The sequence below is a fragment of the Manduca sexta genome, chromosome 12 (genome assembly GCF_014839805.1).
Source record: "Manduca sexta isolate Smith_Timp_Sample1 chromosome 12, JHU_Msex_v1.0, whole genome shotgun sequence".
Classification (NCBI taxonomy): Eukaryota; Metazoa; Arthropoda; class Insecta; order Lepidoptera; family Sphingidae; genus Manduca; species Manduca sexta.
The window spans coordinates 1,590,239-1,612,428 of NC_051126.1; the positions used below are offsets into that span (position 1 = coordinate 1,590,239).

Genomic DNA, 22,190 nt, shown 5'->3' on the forward strand with positions numbered 1-22,190 from the left:
GTGATCGCGACGGATTTGAGGTTGACAACCTGGACATTGGTATGTGAATAATTGTTGGGTTTTATAATGTCCTAATACTTGATCTGTGTATATAAATAATTGTGTACACAAATTTAAAAAAAAATACTCAATTTTTAAATCCTACCACACATACTTGTTCATCCAAAAAAGATAAATAATGAACAAACATTAATTTAAAAGGTTGATGACTGTTACAGTGATGTAACCGACATTGCCATACGGACGTCTAAGGCAGAGAATTCATAACATTGTATGTATTATGTTTATATTTCAATAGTTCGACCACTACAACAAACCCTGTTTAAAACGATCTTGTTTTTCTTATTTGCTGCATCATTTATTATTTTTCTACAAAAACAAAGATAAGTACTAAACATTTACTAAGTTAACTAATTAAAATATAAAGTCTTAAAACCCCGTGAAACAAACGCAAAATAATCAATATACATACGATACTTTAATCAAAAATTCTGACAACTCATATTCAAAGTGAAGCGAAAACAGGACTTAGTAAGATCGAAAGATAAACTTAGATGGTGGATAACAAAGGATTTGCAACTTGAGCGCAGTGGGCGAGAGTGGGGGAACAGGGGTGCTTGTTTCCACAGCCATTAGCGATAAGCTCTGCATCATGCATATGCAGATACACTTTATAATTCAAATATGTGCTTTTTGTGCCGCCATGTTTTATGTATGTCTCTTGTGCTAACTAGGTAACATTTGAGAATATTGTGTGAAAAAATTAAGCTGGTAATAGGAGTGATAGTGACGGCCATTTTCGGTTCTTCTCTGGTGAGAACTGCTTTCCGAACTAGTGGTAGAGTTAATATTGACGAAATCTAAATTACGAGCTCAAATAAATTATTTCATTTCATTTCGAAAGATGAGATAGAAGAAATAAAGAAGATAATGATATCATTATAAGTGAAGATACTTTACAATGGCCAAATAAAAAATAATACAATATATGTTGTGACTGATTACATTCTTAATTCAAATCGGATTGGTTAGAATGCAAAAAATGCTATTAGAATTAGAAATTTTGAGTTAGTTATTTCGTTGTCAAAAACCCGTGTGAGGAAGCTTGCATATCTGAGAGTTTCATATTTTGAAGATATGTGAAATTTACCATTAGTATACCATGGAGGATAGTAATATAGAAAGCATAGACAATATTTCTTTGCACATATTATCCGAGACATACACAACGTATTTCCATCAACGATCTCAAAGTGGCTTGACAATTCAAACTGACAGTTTAACTATGTCGAAGAATGACAGCTCTGTAGTTATCGCTGCTATCGACTCATGTGTTACTGACGGCGAGGTGAAAAATAGTTTAAATAAATTTAAACTGAACTCATTTTATGTATAACTAAATGACGAGACGATAAAACACCCATTAAAATAAAGAATCCGAAATGTTTTTTTTTTATACGGTCGTAGTTACCTGACTGCGCCTGATAGTAAATGGAGTGGGGTCCAATAGAATGTGGACGAGAAATGATTACCCCTTGACAGTCGACATAATTATGCCGACCTGTTAATACTGCATGTACACAAGCTGATCCCGAACTGTGACACACTTGATATTTTGCGAATTATAACTAGAATGGACCAATGAGAATTAAGTTTTTTTGATTTACATACAATTGACTTATCTATTGATTTACTCTCAGGATCGGATTGAAAATTATGTTTGGAATCGATAATTGAAAACAACTGTAGACTGATCGCCGAACAGTACCTAACTGACAATAGAAACACTGTCCGATTTTTTTTGTTAACGTAGAAGTTGAGTCTCATAATATCCAATAGGTTTTTTGCAGTTATAGGACAAAGTGATTCCATTGCCCAGTACACCTAATGATAAGTGTGGTAGTCCAGATAGAATGTTGACTGACGAAAGATATTTATCCTTCGGCAGTCGCTACAATTATGCCCACCTCTGAAACTTAATATACACCAACTGAACTCGTGACGCGACACACGTACGAGGACCATCATGCAGAGGAATTACAATAAATACAATGTTTCTTAATTCTGAGCATTTTTGCATTACAACACTTCAAAGCAACAAAAAATACAGCGGTGGTAGCTACCCAGCTATCAAACTCTTACTTAAAGACCCATCATCTAATACTCAGGTCGTCTTCAGCAAAAAAGTCAAATAAAGTAACAAAATCACACTGTTAAAGGAAAAACCAAAATACATTCATTTGAACTTTGAAGTTTCCCTCGTTCCAATTACTACATTTGGCGCATTTTGCTTCCATAATAAATATAGGTCAGTGGATGACATCTTGTTTCCTTGAGGGACCGAGTTTCCTCTGATTAAAGACATTCTGATTATACAAACTTGAATGGAGTGTATTTTTACTCATTTTTCGTAATACATTTGATAGACGTAAACAACTCACCAGAACGTTTGAAGAAGAAATATAATATTAATGTGTGGGATGAGTGCTTATGCAACATTCATATATTTTATACTATATGTACCTTAATCGGGAAACGAGAAAGTATATAATTTGTGTACTTTTCAATTACCTTTCTTGTGCGGGGAAATTGACAAATTTAAATCTTTGTTTATATTTTGTATTTTTATTAATTTCAGAATAATTAGCCTGTGTTCGAAATTCAATAAATTATTTTCTCGTGCAAAGAAGGCAAAAGAATTTTAATACATACAGCCGTAAAATTGATCGTGATCGTAAAATCAAAAAAAGCATCTTATTCTCAAGAAACAAGATGTATTTTTGTTTAGCTTTGTAAGTCATGTGTTTATTATACCTTAAGACCAACATACAAATTCATTTAAACATAATAACATTCGAAATTGTTGCAACCATTTCGCCTATTTCCCGGATTTATCGCATTTCCACACAAAAGCAAACATCGAGTACACTTCGAATACAACTCCAATTAACATAAACAAAGCAGTCCGGAGCCATGATAGTTCCCCGACATCCGGGAACACGGAATATTCCGATCCCATTCCTTCAACATCTGGCCTGGATAGGCGAAAATGTTTATTGCGTTTATAAGGGATTTATTAGCATAAGTTCTAGTACTATTTATGGCATTACTAACCGTATTAGCGTTCCTAGAATAGAATATTTTTAATTTATATTTACTAGCTAAAGACATCAACCCTTACGAAGGTTTATTTCTAATTACCTTTAATAATTATCAACGTTGTAAGTTCAAGTAATTATTTTTTTGTATCCGTTTAAACTTTGTATTGACAGCCAGTGTTAAATGTTTTTTCTTTCATACAAAACCACTTCACTATAGAACTATTTTTGGTCTTTAAATATCATAATTCATCATATTTGTCATTTTCTTCAACTACCTCAATACAATATGGAATCCGCAATAAACTTTATCGAACATGCTACTGTTATGTTGCTATTTATATGTTTATATACCAATCTTGTATCCTTTGAATATTATAGGAAAGTAATACATTATCTAATCAAATAAATATACTGAATATGTTTATGTAAATAATATATTAGTAATAAATCGAGTGGATGTTTTGGCATGCGTTCAGAAATAATTTACACAATCGAATCGATACACCAATGTGTCATGCACCAAACATCTCATCGTAATAGCTAACAATGTACCAAATATAATATAGATTTTAGAACGTCTGGAATATGAGAATTCCATTTGTTTTTCTAAAATTTGTTCATTGTTATACCCTGAAAAATCAGATGTCTTATAATGCTTACAGCCTTACAGCTTTAAATGCATAGCTTGTCGGCAGAAATAGACAAAGCAGCACTTTGTATCTACACCAATGAATTCCTCATGCGAATGAACTTAATTTAGGAAAATGCGTATGACTGAACTTTTAGCGCATGCAGGAAAATAATACTAGGAGTCCATAAGTGGGGTAGAGGCGGCGCGGTGAGGTGCGGAGGTGGGTATATTAGCGGCTATTATCCCACTTTTGATACGTATAAACAAACAGAACTGCGCGTATCCATCGACGTGCCTGATGTATACCCCGACATATGTATGAGTCATTTTGATTATTGACCTGCCGATAGGGTTGTCAATATCATTTTAGAAGATAATATTTGTGGATTTATTTATTTATTTGGCAAGATGGATCCAAAGCAATGTTTCTGTACTGTGATAAGTAGAAATTACAGATCGTATTGCATAGATAGTCTGGTAACCGAAATTACATAGGTAAGATTTATTAAATAAACTTTCAAATTCGCTTGTACCAAAAAAAACATAAATTCTAAGCCTAATCGATGTATCAACTCTGACCATACTAATATTCCATTTAGGTCATAAAACAAAGAGTTGACTTAATAATATAGAAAGCGATTAAATAGCTTCGCGAAGATTTTTTTTATTATTACTGAAATACTCGTAATACCTGATATTTTTTAAAATATGCTAAGATTTAAATGTTTTACAAAAACTGTCTAGAATTTGTAGTCGTAAAGACTTTTTTATTCTACAGTACGACATAAAGCAAAAAAAAGTATTTTTATAACATTTTGTAAATGCCCTTTATTGACAATAAACAGGTTTTAACTCTAACATCTCAAAAGAAATAAAGATGTAATAAAAGTTGAATTGATGCGTGCCAGCCCTGGCAGCGGCAGTGAGGCAAATCTGGCGGCGCGCCAACTCTGTCCAATATCGCAGACTTGTCGATCACCTGGTGTACGACACCTCGTTCACATGCGCTTTTGTTTGGTATCTTTTGTTTGCTGACCTAAAAACAAAAAGGCTCCAGTGTCTTGGTAATAAGCTATACTTTTCTACTGAGGGAGAAGAAATATTACGTAGTAAATTATAGTGTAGGTTTAACAACATGTTGTTCAACTGCCCATAAAATAATAGCTTTGTTATCAACCTACATAATATATATTAACATTTTTCATATAATCCTTTATTTCGTGGATAGCAATCGATGCTCAATAACCATAACATCCACTTAACATGAAACGCGATACCAGGTCATCATGAAAATCAACAGGTTTACCATCCGATACAGTTTATGATCTGAAGTTTATAAATTGTGAAAAGAGTGGTGACGAAATTAAGTACCATCAGCTAATGAGTATCATCAGAAGCCTCCACTTAACTTCAAATTGGCACTCCGTCCCCTCTGTAGATATTAGATAACGCCGGTTTGATTTACAAACTTCGAAGGATCGCCGTGAAATTGACGTGACCTTTAGGTAATTTATGTTGCCTTGGTACCTAGCGTTGAAATTAAACGGATTGGTTCGGAAATTACTTCGAATTTTGTTTACTATAATGAAAACATTCTTCTGTTGACTTAAGTTTGGGTTTCAGAAGCTAGGGAAATTATATCAAAGTGCGTAACAGCAAACAGACGATGAAAAACACTTACGTAAATGAGTATCCTGTGATTCAGGGGATTTTACGGTACATAAGGAAAATACGTACTCTGTCGAAAGACAAAAATTATTATCAAAGTTTCCAAGGATAGTTGATTATATTCGCAGCATAAACTGATTTAGTTATTTATATTAAAACTTTACTAGGTATATCTCAAAACAAAAATTTTACGTCCAACTGAAATACTATTGTATCTTCTTTATAGAAGCTACGCCCTTCAACACTTCAGCGTTGCACTGTAACAAGATTTCCATGTTTTTATTCAAAGTTAAAATTGTGCCGCATTTCGCCTGCTCTGTAGCACTATTATTTAACGTCGTACATTGCGACAAAAAAAACATCTATTGTATTAGTTTATACATTTGCACCAACATTTTTCATGGCAACGCGTATTTTTAAACAAAGGGCAATGTAGAAAACCAGCAGCTTTTATTTTTTACGTACGTACAGTCCGCTTCAAGTATCAGTATCAGATGAATCACAACGTAAACAACTCTTGACCACAAAACGTGGACGTATTTTCGGTAGTTTGTTTTGTTATATATAGAAATGTTTCCACGTTACGTTTTATCTTGCCTGTCTACCGCGCAGTATTTACATTAACCCCTATTACACGGGTCCCTTCACTCGCCGCGCGGAAACTGAACACTGTTCTTGCATAATTTATGACAACATCATTTCGGGACGCGACTGCCTCGAATATTAAATGAGATTTTCGAGTACACACCTAATGCTTCATTTTCACTCATAATTGTCTAATTAACAAAGCGACACCTTCGTCATTCCTTTATTATAATTTAGATAAAAGGTAGAGTTATTGTTTATGGTTGATAAAAAAATATGATGTAAATTGTTTAATTGTATAAGGAACGGACTTCGATTTTGTCGTAAAGTAAATGTGAAGTCTGTTCCTGGGTAATGATGTGTAACCGCGGCACGGCACGGGCACGGGTAGGCGTGTGGCGGCGCCCGCGCCTGCGGCCGGACCGCGCTCCGCGTCCTCACGCCACTCACCCGTGCCCGTGCTTGCAGGATGCACGCGGTGGGGCTGCACTCCGCGCTCGCCATCCGCCGCGAGCGCAAGCGCCGCGCCGAGCAGCAGCGCGCCCGCGAGCGCCGCTACTCCCTGCAGTCCTCTGAGTCGGGAGTCACCTCCCCGCACTGCTCCACCGGCAGCTTGGAAAGGCGACGCTACCGCAAAAACAGAACCGCCGAGAATGAAGTCGTCTCCTCAGTCGGCATGCTCCACCTCGGAGTTGTTTTCCTAGTGCTTGGTGTGTTTTTAATCGCGAGCGGTTGGCTGCCCGACGATGTGACGTCTTGGAGCAGCATCGGCTCCGTCAGTTGGTTCAATGAGCTGGTTTGCTCGGGACTGTTTGCACTCGCAATTGGCATTTTTCTTATTGCGCTACACAAGTATCTGACCAAGAGTGAGGAAGAAGCATTAGAAGACTACGTTCAAAGGCAGCTGACGCGGTCGCGCTCCGGACACAGGCTGGAAAGAGACGCGGAGACCGGCGGCATGCACACCAAGAACGCGCGACGAGCGAGGGCCACGGAGGTGCTGCCCGAAACCGTCACGGAGACGTACACGCAACCCTCGCCCGACAGGGCGCACGGGTTTGTCAACGCTCTCGCTCTGAATGGAGATGCTATGAGGGAATCGCCGCTCGAGCAGATCGTAGAAGAAGAAATCTCCGTAACGTCGGAGACAGACCGGAGGCTGGGCAGATTCAACAAGGATACGTACTCGACACCTTCGGTGGCCGCCAGCCTGAGCCCGGGCTCGCCCTCTGATACGCGGGAGCTGCTCGCCGACGGACGCTACATGATTATGTCCCGCATGTAAACTGAATGACTCAGACCCTAATTCCGAACACTTGTCACTTCTTCGTAACTTAGGTCGCAGGAACTTCTATAGCATCTAGCATCCTGTGACGTCGCCCCGCAAAGCAATTTAACCTTAAAGCGTAGTTCGGAATCAGGAAATTGGCAAAGATTGGCCGCTCAAGTTACGAGGCGGGCGTCAAGCCGCCAGAGTGGGTCGGACAGTATCTTGTGATTAAAGTGTTACGTGCTGCCGTCGAACGCGCGGGCGTTCCGCGTCGCGCGACATTTTCGCTTTTCATTTATCTGTGAATGGGCTTCGAAGCTTCGCCAACTAGTGACTTTGCGTTAATGCTTAACTATTTTCTATTTGACCACGGACCAACTGTTTATAGTGTAACCGTAAGCTGTAACAGTCGGCCCGGTTTATAACTGCGCTCGTAAACCGACGGAGTCGCGTGACAGTTCGCAGTTGCGTGCGATCAGTTCCGCTGCAGTTATAAAAGGGTTGATGGTTTTATATTTAATTAATCGAATGGAAATCGATTGTGTCTGATAAGTCCCGGTATAGTCTAATGATAACTCTAACGATGCGATGGCTAATCGATTTGTTGAATACATCATATTGTTACTGAATAGTAATTGTATTTTTTTCTGCTAATCGTTTAATACTAATGACAACCGATTTATCTAATATTTCAGACACAATCGTCGGTCCTACAGCGTATTGGCTTGAGACTGATTGTGATATACTGTCCTTACATACGATTTTATATGATATTTAATGTTTATTCCACCTGTTCAATGATCTCATTCCGCTGTATAAGGCTTTTGAAAAAGCTGTTCAGTTTGTTTTTCTAAGAGTTGTGCCAAATTGAAATTGGCGGATTGTTTTTTACATAACTTTTGTAATACGGTATTTAAGAAACAACTGTATGGACTTATAAACATTTAGTAGCAATACAAAAATACGATGGTGCACTTCCCTCAGAGCTCTCAAGCTATTTTGGCGACTATTTTCCAATTTGAACAATCCAGTTTACCGATTTATGCATACAGACTGTTTCTTAAATATTGATAATATTTTTTTAAACACTGTGTATCCCACCGTACCTTTCCTTAGGTTTATTTTGAGGCTGTGAAATTCCTGTGGTACAGTCGGAGTCTTAAATCGAAACGTACTCTGTACCAGACTCCGGCCGACGAGTCAAATTATTTGTATACTAATGATATTAATGTAAGCTTACACATGAGCTTAGCTTCACAATGCTCAAATTTTATTAATTAGTTTTTTACATCTATCCACTTCTGATTTCCTAGTATTGTATCTGTCCTATGTTATAATGGTATACTTTGTAGTTTGCGTTGGATCTAATAGAAAAATGACTCAAGCCCCAATATTAAGGCCAAAATTACTTCACAAAAATCTTACGTATAATTACTGTGCTACTTCTATTAAATACATTTGACAACTTTAGAGGAACTTCTTTTTTCTTTTTATTTTTCCGGTCTGCTTAAAAGACTTTGAGTTATTTTTGACTAGTTAATCTCATAGTTGAGACAAATTTTTAGTCTATGCGCATATATAAAAATCAATTTTGCTGTTTTCTATGTTGGTGAAGATAAAATTGTTTGAAAACTCCCACATCAAAAGCGTTAGAGGAATTTAACGCGTTATTTTTACATTGTTCAAATACTAAAAGATGTAATAAATATATTCCATAGTCTATTACGTACTATATTAAAAAACCTACCATAATATTAATTTCTTCAAGAAACTCGAACTGCAAAGTATATCATGAGATGAATTTTCTTTATATCTTTTATAGGCATCGAACCTGAAATCATTTGCCCTTAAAATCTAGATTGTAATCCAAACTCCAGGAAGAAGCCCACGGGTAAGGTCTCAGGTTCAGTTCCATTTCTGTCTATCGTAAGTGCTGTTTATAAAATATTGCCTTATTAAAATAACATTTCACAATATAAATGTAATATAGCACATTTTTTTCTATTATAAGATGTTATAGGAAAATATTTCAATGTGTGAACTTTGTATGAGACGCATTAAGAGCGTTTATGAAGTCGATTTCCGTAAAATATTATTGTAAAAAAACGACATAAATATTATGTAATACAGTCTATTTTGGAATGACATTTACTAACTATTTTTATGTAAAATACGATAATTCAGGAAAGCCTGGCGTGGGATTGAAAAGCAAACGTCTTCGCATTTGCATTTCAAAGAAATTTGGTTTACGTTCCCTTAAGTTCGGCAAAACTTCCACAGTTAAGTTGTAGCAGTGACGTTTGCTATATCATTTGTACAATCAACATTTGTATAGTATGCTATTTTCATATAATAAAAATACATCATCGTAAGATTCTGCAAACTGACCTCTAAAACGAATTTATTTTTAATTTAGTAAAATTTTCCGTAAAAATTACTTTTTAATATTTTACTTTAATAATAAAGACTTTTATCGGTGATACAGTATAAACATGTATAAAAATTAAAAGACGTTGAAATATTTTCCTAACATAATGTAGTATCTACTCTATCGCCTGAATGTCTAGAACATGCTAGCTTGTGTATCGTATAAGTGATATTCAAGGACTTTACATGTAATTACGGATATCTGGCAATACTGTCTCTGTGATGGTAGGTTCAACGTCACAAATATGTTCTCGATTACATGTGTATACAATTATGAACTTTATGTAAAGGAATAAAACGATTGAAAATATATTTTGAATTAAAAAACAAATTCGAATCAATGATAAAAAAATCGAATTTTCATATGAATTCTAAATTTAAAATAAAATCGAACAAAAAATATAATGAATTTAAATCTAAATCGGATGAAAATATACACGAAATACCGAGAACATATTTATGGTAGCGATTGTACAAAACTGTATATTAAATTTCTTTAAGCACAATGTTATGTATCCGACTAAAATTAAAAGTATTAGGTAAAGTACAATATATTCCTTATTTCTCGTAAACATTATATGCACAATATACTTAGGAATAAAGGGCGGACGAAATAATTCTGTATATTTATAATCATTTGGACGAATTTTGCCTGAAAGAATTTTTCTTTGAATAAAATAACACCAAATCAAAGTAAATTATAACCCGTTTCACAGGAAAAGACTAAACTTTCTCTAAGCGAAATAATATGATCAGTTGTTCTAGAAAAAGCAGCTAAATTTATCCCTTTATGATTCCTATAACCAGAATATTTTAATTTAAGAAAATCCCTAATTTTAGATATTAAACATCAACTATGTTTTTATTCACTTTTGAAACTGAGCATCTTCTGCTCAGATATAATTGACCCCAACAGCTAATACAATGAAGCTGCGATCTATAGCGTAAATGCAATTTGCATAAGCTAAGCCTCGAAACTGGCCTGCAACAGGCTAATGATAAAGCAGTAGCGATTGGTGAATATTCAGAAAGGAAACCCGATATTGCATATTAATACTTATATGTTATTCGTGATTACCCCCATATTCATAGACGTTATTTATCTAATGACGGAGCATTGTTGTGATAACAAGTCTGTTTCGCAGTGCTCACGGCATGGCAGCCTTCGCAGTGCGTAGACATAGGACCGTTGTGATTGACTAACATTAAGATACGACTTTAATCTAGTTGGCTGTCAGATAAACAAAGCTGAGAAACAGATTTGTTATCACAGCAATGCTCCGTCCTTAGATAAATAACGTCTATGAATAAAGGGGTTAGATTTTATATAAATTATGGAAGGGAAGCCGGCAGGAATCGGGTTATCTTCATTAGTGAGATGAAGCTTTGATATTATAAACAGAATTATTTCTCCGTGTTTAGCCGATGCACATAATTATGAAGTTTCTCGTGCCTATAACTTTTATATTTAGATATTTTTTAATCTAGGATAATAATCGCGTCATATGTACATATTCATTCGGTCCGTCTGTTCGGATGTAACATTTTCTATATTATCAGGTTTCTTATAGCATTTTATTAAGGTAAAGTAGGGCGGGTCAGTGGATATCGCATCTAGTAATAACTTCAAAATTCTTAGAAATTATAATTCTGTCGAGTTTAATGGAAAAGCAGTTTTGTAGTTTGGAGATTAGAGACCAATTTAAATTTTACCTGGAAATAATTCTACCAAAAATTTATATGCTCGATAATGTTATTACCCGAAACATGCTATCAGATTTATAATTAAAGGCTTGCAGTCATTTACCGCAGAAAATAATAAAATTTAAGTAAAATTACGTTGATAATTGTACTTATAGATAGTTTCCTTATAGATGGTATCGTTACTGATCAATTACTTATTGTAAAAGCAAAAATAGAAATATTACGAAAGAACATAATAGTATACTCCAACACTCACAACACAACTGTCTCCGTACATTCCTTTTCTTCAATGCAAAATATTCCGAATAAAACCGAACTGAATTCCGCCATTTTCACCCCATTTACGGCACGTAAGTTTCTACCAGCGCTTGTCTTCCAAAGTTTGGACTATCTTCATAGATAGCATCTTCATCCAGTTCTAAAACGTCAATCGCAGCACCCGAACTGGGCTAGATATTAAACTAGATCTGATTCCCACTGACCTGCTTTACTGTTCGCGTCGCAGCTGTGCGCATATCGCTGCAAGCTGACAGAGTTGGATAACTGTCGTTTAAGAAAGTCTTATAACATGAATGTGGCATCTGAAAATACATCGACGGTTGAAAAGCTAATTGACTTAAGCGACATATTTTTTTTTTTAATTTTAACTAGGTTAAAAAAAGATAGAAAAAAGAGCTGATTTTAAATATGTATGAAAGTTAGTGTCGCAAAAAATGTCGGTTAAGTCAATTAGCGTCTCCACAGTCGATATGATATTATTTATATAATTGGCATCTATTTTTAATTTAAGTGTGGTGTCTTGGAAACAATTTATATGATAGAAATGTCATCTAATAATTTAAACTATGGCTGGGCCGTTATTCTGTATGATAGTGTAAACGCGTAACGCGGCCGTGTCATGTTATCTTCGAGAAATGCGCGTGAAATGGTATTCTGTAAGCCAAATTTCTATAGTCCTAAACATGATGCGTTGTGTTACGTGCTTGTTACACACTGTCAAAATAACGTGCGGGATAGAGAATAAGGCCCCTGAAGTGTCAAAGCTCAGGTTTAGCCGTTTTAAGTCTGACAACAAATACATTTTGGACTGCAATGAACCAGATGGCGCCACTGTGCCATGTAAAATAATGAACACTAAATGACAGTTATGCAATCCTGGTTGTAAATAATCCCATGTATTCACTATGCAACATGACGCTCAATGTTTGGCAACATTTGCAGCCGACATTTGACGTGTGATTAATGATTGACCAACGAATGAGTGTGAGGTTGTCTAAAATTCACTCATGTATACCATTGTTTTAAAAACCAATTAGTTTCGTGGCCCGTTAATAAGTATTGTGATGACCGATCAGAGAATGAAACTACTAGGCTATCAGAAACTCTAAGAGTAATGACGTAGACTTTTTAGGTGTTAAAATATTGAACTATATAATTCGACGAGAATCCTGGATCCTAATTCAATACAGCCATTGTCTCAGTCGATTTATTTATAGCACACGTATGATTTAATGCAGAAAAGTTACTTTCATTGTGTTTTTTAAAACTTAGATGTGAAATATATTTTTTTATAAGGAAAGTGTTCCACATGAAAATCTGCTGCACTTCAAATGCCGAGACGAGAGCATTGTTGCATGGTAGATACGTGGGTTGGAGTGAATTTAAACGTCATTGTGTCTGTGTTATGATTTGTAGCTGTTGATTTGTTGTTTGATGTGCCGAGCTCGACTTGTCCCACGCTGTTTCGGTGTCGTGTACATTTTTATGAACGCTTTTGCGCATTTTTTAAATTATCTATACACTTGTAATGCACTTTATTGTATTTGTAACATGGTTGTTGGCTGCATTTTAGAATTTTGGTTGAAATAATCAATGAGTTCAGATGTGACACAATAGTAATGTTTTGGAAGTCGACCACAAGTAATTTTTAATTAAATAATTGAATATAGCAAAGGTAATTCGATATTAAGACATATATTCGTAATTTTTTCAATTTCTCATTTACTTGTTTAAGTATAATTTATGTTATATCTAAATATACAGCCTACAACCTGGTTATAATGAAATATATTATAATATTTTACGTAATGATTACGGTGCCACAACACCCGCGAGACCGCTCGCACAAGTGGCTATACACATGGAAAATATTCTAAATATTTTGATAGTTGTTTAGATAACTCTGTTGTATATTTATTTACGTTTTACAACAAATACAGTTACATTAATATCAGTTTCTTGAATATATCCTTGACAAAATCTAGCGTCTTTACAAAGTGATGTAACGCAAGAATGCTCGATTTTGTCTTTTATGTTAAACAGGAAACGTCGTAAGTCAAACAAAGGATGAAAACAGTCATAACTGTATGAATTAATGTAATTTTACTGAGATAATTTTACCCGCACTAATGATTTTAATGTTTGCCGATCTTGAAGATTTGGTTCTAAGATCGGATGAAACTTCGAAATTATTCTTGTTATAGTCAATAGGTGAATACGGGTGGAATTGATTGTAATCCATCCATATTTCATTTTCTCATAGATACAATAGGATAACTAACTATTCCTTGAACGGTGTCCGTACAGTGGTATCTCGTTGGTTTTTAAATATTTTTTTAGGAAAATAAGAATTGCATCTTAAGTGTTTATAAAATGTTATTATTTAGTATAATTATGTTACAACTTTTCAAACTTTACTTGTACGGGGTGTTTCAGAAAAGCATGTTTTAACTTACCAATTGGATAAAAACAGAAACAAAAAACTACAAAATTTCCGAATAACGGTCTTTGAAAATATGTTTGTAAGTCTTAGTCCTAAAATGTTACAAACACCAACTACCGTTGATGAACATTCTATGCAGGGTCAGAGAATTTTCACAAATTAAAAATCTTAATTTCTTTACCTTTACTAGTAAGTTTAATCAAATTAACATAGGCTTAAATTTTAGGTAATTTCAGTATAATTTTGTATAATTAATTAAAATGCATTATTTCCCTTCTGATAAACCTAAGAGATTTTCACTGTACGGAGCCACTGATAACAAACTAGCCATCTCATGACCTTCCGTTTTACAATATTAAAAATAAATTTCTATATAGTCATACATGTAAAATATTAATATATAGTAAGCAAATACAAACAGATAAACAGAGCGATTGTGAGCGGAGAAAGTTATTCTAATTGCAACAATTAACATTATTGGAAGTAATTCAGGAATCATTTAAATGTCGTTCTAACTAATAACATTGCAAATTTCTTATTTAATACATTATAAAATTACTTTAATGAAACTAATTGTAAAATACATAAATATTTAATTACGTCCTAATTTATCGTAATAATTTTGTAGAAATCTTTGTTACTAGACTTATACTTCGTTTATTTAGTTACATTATAAAATAAAAGTATAATTAATGATCTGTTTAAAATAAAAAATATCCTTTGTGTGGTAATTGTTTGGGACCAAGTCCATTTTCTTCATAATCAACTGAAAAGCAAGCAATTTCAGAGCGAGGACAAAGTTTTAAATATTTGTTGTGAATCATTGGTAGAGTTCACATACAGGTTATAGCTAACGCTAGTTCAAATGTAATAAAATTATCCAGAGTCAATTTAGAGAAAAACATTATAATTAACAACAAAACTCACAATCGCCCTTTTCGTCTGATTATTCACTAATTAAAAAAAGATTTTTTGTAATATCTTGGCTATTTAAAGGGCTTTACTTGCGAAAACAAATTACTAACAAAACATTTTAAAAACAATCTGAGATGAAACCTTTTTTCTTGAATGTTTAATTTTTATATAAATTTTCAACGTTGAATTTTACTCACTATACGATGTCAAAAAGTGAAAAAAATAAACAGTGGCCAAATTTTTTTGAAATTTTTGACTTAGCTATTTGTTCTCGCAGGGCGCCTATTTTTTGTCTCAAATCACAAAAAATACCACGTTAGATAAATATTTTATTTCACTCAATTTATAACACACTTAATAATAATAAAGTAATAAATAAATTTTTGCCTTTTACACTTATAGTTTTACTTACCCTCGATCGGAACAGATTTATAAATAATATCAGCCTTGTTTGATATACTACGCATTCCTTAGCTCGGGAGTCCTCTAATACTGAGGGGGTCTAGGCCTTAGTCGACTACGCTGGACTAGCGCGTGTTAGCAGGCTTCACACGCATCAGAAATTTCTTACGGAGAACTTCCCAGGTATGGAGGCTTCGTCACGTTGTTTGCTTTCACCGTTAAAGCAAGCGATAATTTACAAAGAATACACAAACATAACTTTTAAAAGAAAAGTCAGAAGTGCGTGCCCTTTGGTTTTAGACCTGTTAAACTTCGTTTCGGCAGTTCTCTCCAAACTAGGCTATGGCTACTTTTTTCGTCTACATAAACAGATTTATGCAAAGATACTTTGGAATACATAAAAAGACTCGACGTCAAGAGATTAACAAACATACATTCAAATTACATTCAACATTTAAAAAATCGTTATATTACATTTATAGGCAAATATTCACAATTCAAAGATCAGAAAACAAAGAGAGGTCTTAAGTACTCACTTCCTCTGAAACTGTTCAAAAGGTATATCACCGCTTTCGCAGGAATCTACTATAAAATTCCCTCAAGAAAGACATTTCTCGGGAATCTGACGCACCCTACGTCCCTGGAGAGAACTGTTTGCAAAAACCGTATAATGCTTGCTGTATTATTAAAGAATATAAAGCTTTGACATGTGTTTCGTGCAGGTCGTAATACCATAATATAGTTTGTAGTACGAAATTATCTTTTAGTAAAATCTGATGGTAACATATTTGTATTCCGCATAGCGACCACCGTACACAAGACTTAATACCCGTCATAGCAGCCCACGTAAGTGTTTCGCGTCCCAGTATTAAGCTGTGTTCAGTTCAAACAGGCTGTCATAATTATGTCGACTAGTAATGAGGTAATCATCTGTCGTCAGTCGATACTATGATCCCATTTCGCTTACCATCACTTTGTCACATCCGCTTAAAAAACACATTCGTCTGATACAGTTTACTCTCGACTGAAAATTCACTACAAAGAAAGATAAAATCCAAAGGTAAAATAGTAACAAACAAGAAAATCTTAATTTATGAAGGAGCCCAGCACCAGAAAACTCACGACACATATGCCTTCTAAAAGTCGCTGGTTAAAGTAACAAGACCTCATAAGGCGATACAGGACATATTCGATCAATTAACGCGTTGGCTTTACAGGACATATGTGATCAATCAACAGGTTCGACGCAACAACGTTCAATAACGTAATTCTTTCCAATAAAATCAACACAACGTCTAATCACGTTTATTGTACTCACTCACACTACGTTTTATAATACAAAGAAAAGATAAATTCCTTGTACCACGTCACGTAAAAGTGTATGCTTAGAGCTACAACGAAGTAGAACGATTTTTTACTGTATTTACATTAAATTTGTATGAGGAAATATTGTGAGTATCTGTCTAGAAAGGCGCTGGGCCAAACGTGTTAAGAATGTATCAGTAGAATTACTGAAAATGAACCAGTGGATATGGAGTGAAGGTAATAATGTCCCCTTTTTATTTAATGTAATGCTATATTAAATATCGCTGTTATAAGCCTTTTCGGGATGAGGTTATTATTCTGATCATTCCCTGTAAAGAATTTTAGGTAACTCTTATATTTTATGATATAGTTTACCGTTCCGTAGACATATTGATGGAACGAATTTTGCTAGGAGAAAAAAAATCAAGCATTTGATGCTTTTGTTACAGATATGCTCCAGTCGTTGCTTCAACCAAGAGAAAATCAGAGATGTAAGTTGCTCCACATTTTACAACTTGAATACGATATATATCTGAATTTCATTTGCAATGCTTAACACTTTCGCGTGATCAACAAGAACTTGGGTTTCCAACTTCGAAATATTATTAACAACGCGTGAAAGTTTTCTTAAAAATATATTAATTTCGATCTTGTTACAATCGCTATTATTATGACGGCACTGCTATCTCTAAGGAACCCTAGTTTGGCAATAATAATTATATACTGCTATTCATGTGAGGGTGTCATAAACATAATATATTTACGTATGTATTAATTTTTATTTCTATTGTTATTAACATAGATTTAAATGTTTAGATGCTTTACGAACAATTTGCGCCAAAATACGATGTGTGCGAACATAAAGCTCTCTCTACACGCTTGGCAAACGCGTCACAAAGCGCTTACTCAAATGCTTGACAGGCCACACAATATTTGCCAGCTTGCAAACAAGATGTCAACGGTTTGACGATTATTACATAAGCGACATCTCACGTACGTTGGCAGTTGGCAGAATTTGCAACACAGACAATACTTCATTATGTATTTTGTCAAAATTGAAAATCGAATTTCGAAATTCAAGCGTTTAACAACAATGTTCCGGAACTCTGCCAACTTAAGTACACATTTTTTTAACATAAAAAAAGTTCGATGTCGATAATTCGCTAGCATTTGCTGCAAGCTTACCAGGCTAAAAAAAATAGCATTTGGTATTCAAGCACAAGTCAATGCAATTTTGCTGGAGCCATAGGTGTACAGAGACTAAAATGATTTAGGCATCCATTGCCTATTTCTGAACGTATCAACGTCGTAGCTAACGCCAAGCAACAGAGGAATATTTGACTAATAGAAACTCTCTAGAAGTTTCATTATTTCACCTTTTAGAAGGAACATTCGATATCCAACTGAAACCTGGACTTTAGCTACTTCGGTGATGCGATCCAAAAATACGCGCATTTGAACTAAGCATTTAAACATTTATATTTATGCTTTTAATTGCTATAGGATTACTGCTATTACTTCGAACGTTCTTGCTGATGGTATACAACTGCTTTTGTTAACAGCAATATGTAAGCCTAGTATAGCAAAATTATGCAATGTGGCCACATAATTTGGAATATTTTGTACTTTATGGTAAAATAGCGTCTTTCTTTCTTTCTACCTTGCATTACCCCAACTTAATATCCTTTTAAAGGTCCCTTCATTATTATAAAAAATAATTAAAAATTACTACAAAATAAAAAATAATATATAACGGATATATTTCATTAGATTTGATGTGTTAATCCCCTATAATAGAAAAAAAGTAGTTACTAACCAATAGTGAGTTTTTTGTTTAGAGATACTAAAACCATTAGAAAGTTTACTATTAAATTATACCCACAGAATCACATGCTTTATTTTATCAACACGCTTATATTATTTGCAAAAGTATCACTCATTAAAACATACTGCAATATTCAAAATACAACTGTGGATATTTAGCTATTGAAGGACCGTTGATATATTATTCTTTACTTTATACGTCAAATATAGTTACAATACATAATTTGTGTAGGGTTCAAGAGGCCTCGTCCCCTGTCCCATTTCTTTCTTATTTTATCTAATACACAACCGTATTTGTGTAAAGCAAAAACCAAATCTAAAAATAGTGGTAAGAGCAAATTCCAAGCGAGTCCCTTCAATAAATCTTGCTGATAGTTCTCTGTAGGCATTTTAACGACATCCCTTGTCCAGAAGATTTTAGAAGATGTTTTTCGAGAAAGTTCAAATCAAATGATACTTTATCGTGAAGAAACGATTGGAAGGGAATGCGCTTTGTCCCCAATTTACTGAAAATGTTCTCTATTCTATTCTTTGCTATTTTGAAGTCAGAATTTAACTTTGGAACATTCAACTTTATTTAATAATGTTCTCCCATAAACTAGGCAGTTTATGATCTCAAATAAATAAAAATCTCACTAAGCAACGTGTAGAAAGACAGACAGATAGATGCCACAAAAATTACCAAAATTACAATCGGGCTTTAAATGTCTAGGTACTAGGCTAGCATAAGCAGAGAGAACTAATAGCAAGTAATCCCTATAGCGAAGATGATCGGCGCAATGCCAGCAGTTGCGGTTCGGCACGAGCGGCGGCGCAATGAGAAGCGCGGCGGCGGCGCAGTGGGCCGGCGGCCATCGCAGCTGCCCCTGCAGCTGGGCCGGGCCCCTGACGCAGATCCCACGCCCTCGCCTGTGCACCATCGGCTCCGCAATGAGCTATATGTCTGCGGCAAGGTAGGATCACTGCCGTTTCTTTCAAGGCTGCAGTGTATCTGGAATAGTGGTAAAGACTATTATTCGCCAATGAATCGTAAAAAGAAAGTATTCTAGCAGTTCAGTGAGCATTATAATTCAGCTACGGTGGATACAAATGAATCATCTAGTTAATTATTAATCAGTTAGTTAATTTCATTTAGATAGGTTGTCCAGAGTCTTATACATTATCATTGACTGTAAAGTAGACTTTAGCTTTTAAACCCAGAGGTCATGGGTGGAGTAAACAGTACAATCAACTAGCAGAGCACTGACTCTACCAGTTTTCGTACTACTTTGTACTACTATGCCTTGCACTCTAGCCGTGTAGAATGGACTTTAAAAAAGTAGATTTTAAAATGAATTGTTAATATATTTTTTTCGTTTAGCTCATACTGTTAAGATTTTTTAATCATTGACATGCACTTTTTTCATTGAAAACGCAATGTTGACAGCTCCGTATATTAAGCTAATTTGTGTATGCCTAGTGTCAGCGTCCGTTTTCCAGCTTATATGATTGCAGATAGCTGGATCTTCATTAGTTCTCGTGTTTTGGTCAAAATATTAAGTCACCATTTTAAAGCTTACCACAGAAATGTACCTCTGAAACCTTTGGTATAAGTATTAGTGACTAAAACAGCGTATAATATCGAATTAACTACAAACAAAAAAACATTCCATCAATTCCAGAAGATTCACTTCATCAGAATATCCCACCACTCCTCGTTTACAGGTGGCCGCGCTCCACGCAGTGGTAGGCTCTCTGCTACTGGGCATCGTGGTATTGGTAGTGGGGCTGGTGCAGCTGTCCCCAGGAGCTGAAGCCGCTCAGCATCGATACTACCTGATGGGCGCCGGCGCCGCGCTCGTCGGGGCAGGAGTTCTCGGCGCTGTACTAAGGTACTAACGCGTTTTATTTTAGAGGGAAAAAGATTCCCATCGTCGTTAGCCACAGAGTGCTCACTGCTAAACATAGACTTCTCCCAAAAAAGTCCTTAAAGATACAATGATCTTCAACAAACAAACAGCACTTGTAAATTAAGCATGATCAAAACACAAACAAAAATATACATGACTATAACCAGCTGTAGTATACGAGAGTCGAACCATATAGGAACAGTAGTTAAGTCTGTCGCCATGACGTATAGGACACACATCTTTGTAATAACAGAAAACATACAGTAAATTATATCAATAAACCATGTCACGAACGTTCATTCAAGCCCGCCTTGCCGTCTGAATCGATAATTCCCTTTGACTATCGACTTTTTCTATTCAACCTTTTTTAAACACGAATTCAAAGGCTTGCCGGTTAACTCCTCTATTATATCAAGGATTACTTTTTAAAATGAATCATTTTCACCTACTGTCGTTTCCTGTATTCAAAGTTAAATCTTTTCTGGAAAATTTTAATAATGGTGTGAAGTTAGGTGCCTATTCATTACTTCGGATATATACATTGGACCTCCTAGCAATACGCAATACAACTACGCCACCACGTTACTACTAAATAATCTATACTTATAATAAATCTGTAGAGAGGTGAATTCTGTATATGAAAAATATTTCCAAAATAACTATTAGGGGGTGATTAGGGATCGATACTGATGCCAAAAATGCAATTTGTAAATTTTTTGTCTGTCTGTCTGTCTGTCTGTATAACCGTTATAGAAACAAAAACTACTCGACGGATTTTAACGAAACTTGGTACAATTATTTGTCATACTCCTGTGCTGGTTATAGTATACTTTTCATCACGCTACAATTAATAGGAGCAGAGCAGTGAAGGGAAATGTTGGGAAAACGGGAGAAGTTACTCCATTTTTAAGCTTCCGTCGCGTGTGCAACCTTAATGGTTAAAGCTACACAGAAATCATGTATGACGGAAATGTTCTCCTTAAAATTATGTAAAAATATCCCACAACAGCATATGTCTATCTTTTATGGTTGACTCACAATAACACGTGTAACTCCCGATAGCTTAGCAGTTCGAAGCTTTCTCATTATATTTGTCTACTCTTACGTTTATAACACTCTCAGTCATCCCTAATTAAAAAGTTAACATTATTAAATATTCCATAAAAAAGAATCATAGAAATTGGTATAGAAACACCAAAGTTATACATGAAATACGCTAATAATAAGCCATCACGCGTGAATACTGAATCATGCTATATGCTTCCTTCGATTTCACCAGGATCCCATCATCAGACCCTGACCGGTCAATCGGACTACCTGCATACCACCATACATTAAAAAAACACCCCGACAAATTGAGCACCTCCTCCATTTTTGAAGTCCGAAATACACGCGGGCGAAGCTGCGGGCGGAAGCTAGTTCACAAATATATATATATTTTTATTGCTTCGAATGCCAAGACGAGCTTGCCGTTCGTCCGATAGTAAGCGATACGACCACCCATAAACAGTAGAAACACCATTCAACACCTTGAATTACAAAGTATAATTTGGTATTCCACTGCGCTTGTCATCCTGAGACATGAGATGTTAAGCCTTATTATGTCCAGCAGTTACACCGGCTATAATGCGGCAGAAATAGACATTTCGGTGCTACCTACCCAGGCGGACTCTCACATATGAGAGACCTACCACCAGTAAATTCAAACATCAGTATAATGAAACAACTTTGTTAATACAAAATGAAT

General features: G+C 35.2%; 1 protein-coding gene across 3 annotated transcripts in view; it reads left to right on the forward strand.

Moving 5' to 3' along the window:
• The window catches only part of LOC115453077, a 58,835-nt gene that overhangs the window by 31,200 nt on the left and 5,445 nt on the right, over positions 1–22,190 (forward strand). The window contains exons 2-4 of one of the 3 annotated variants that reach the window (XM_037437825.1): positions 17,180–17,221; positions 19,317–19,507; positions 20,259–20,425. In XM_037437825.1, coding sequence (XP_037293722.1) covers positions 17,182–17,221; positions 19,317–19,507; positions 20,259–20,425 — 398 coding nt within the window. In that variant the 5' untranslated portion in view covers positions 17,180–17,181. Of the gene's footprint in view, positions 1–6,453; positions 9,991–17,179; positions 17,222–19,316; positions 19,508–20,258; positions 20,426–22,190 lie in introns of those variants that run through there. The other 2 variants (XM_037437826.1, XM_037437824.1) reach the window with 2 other exon arrangements.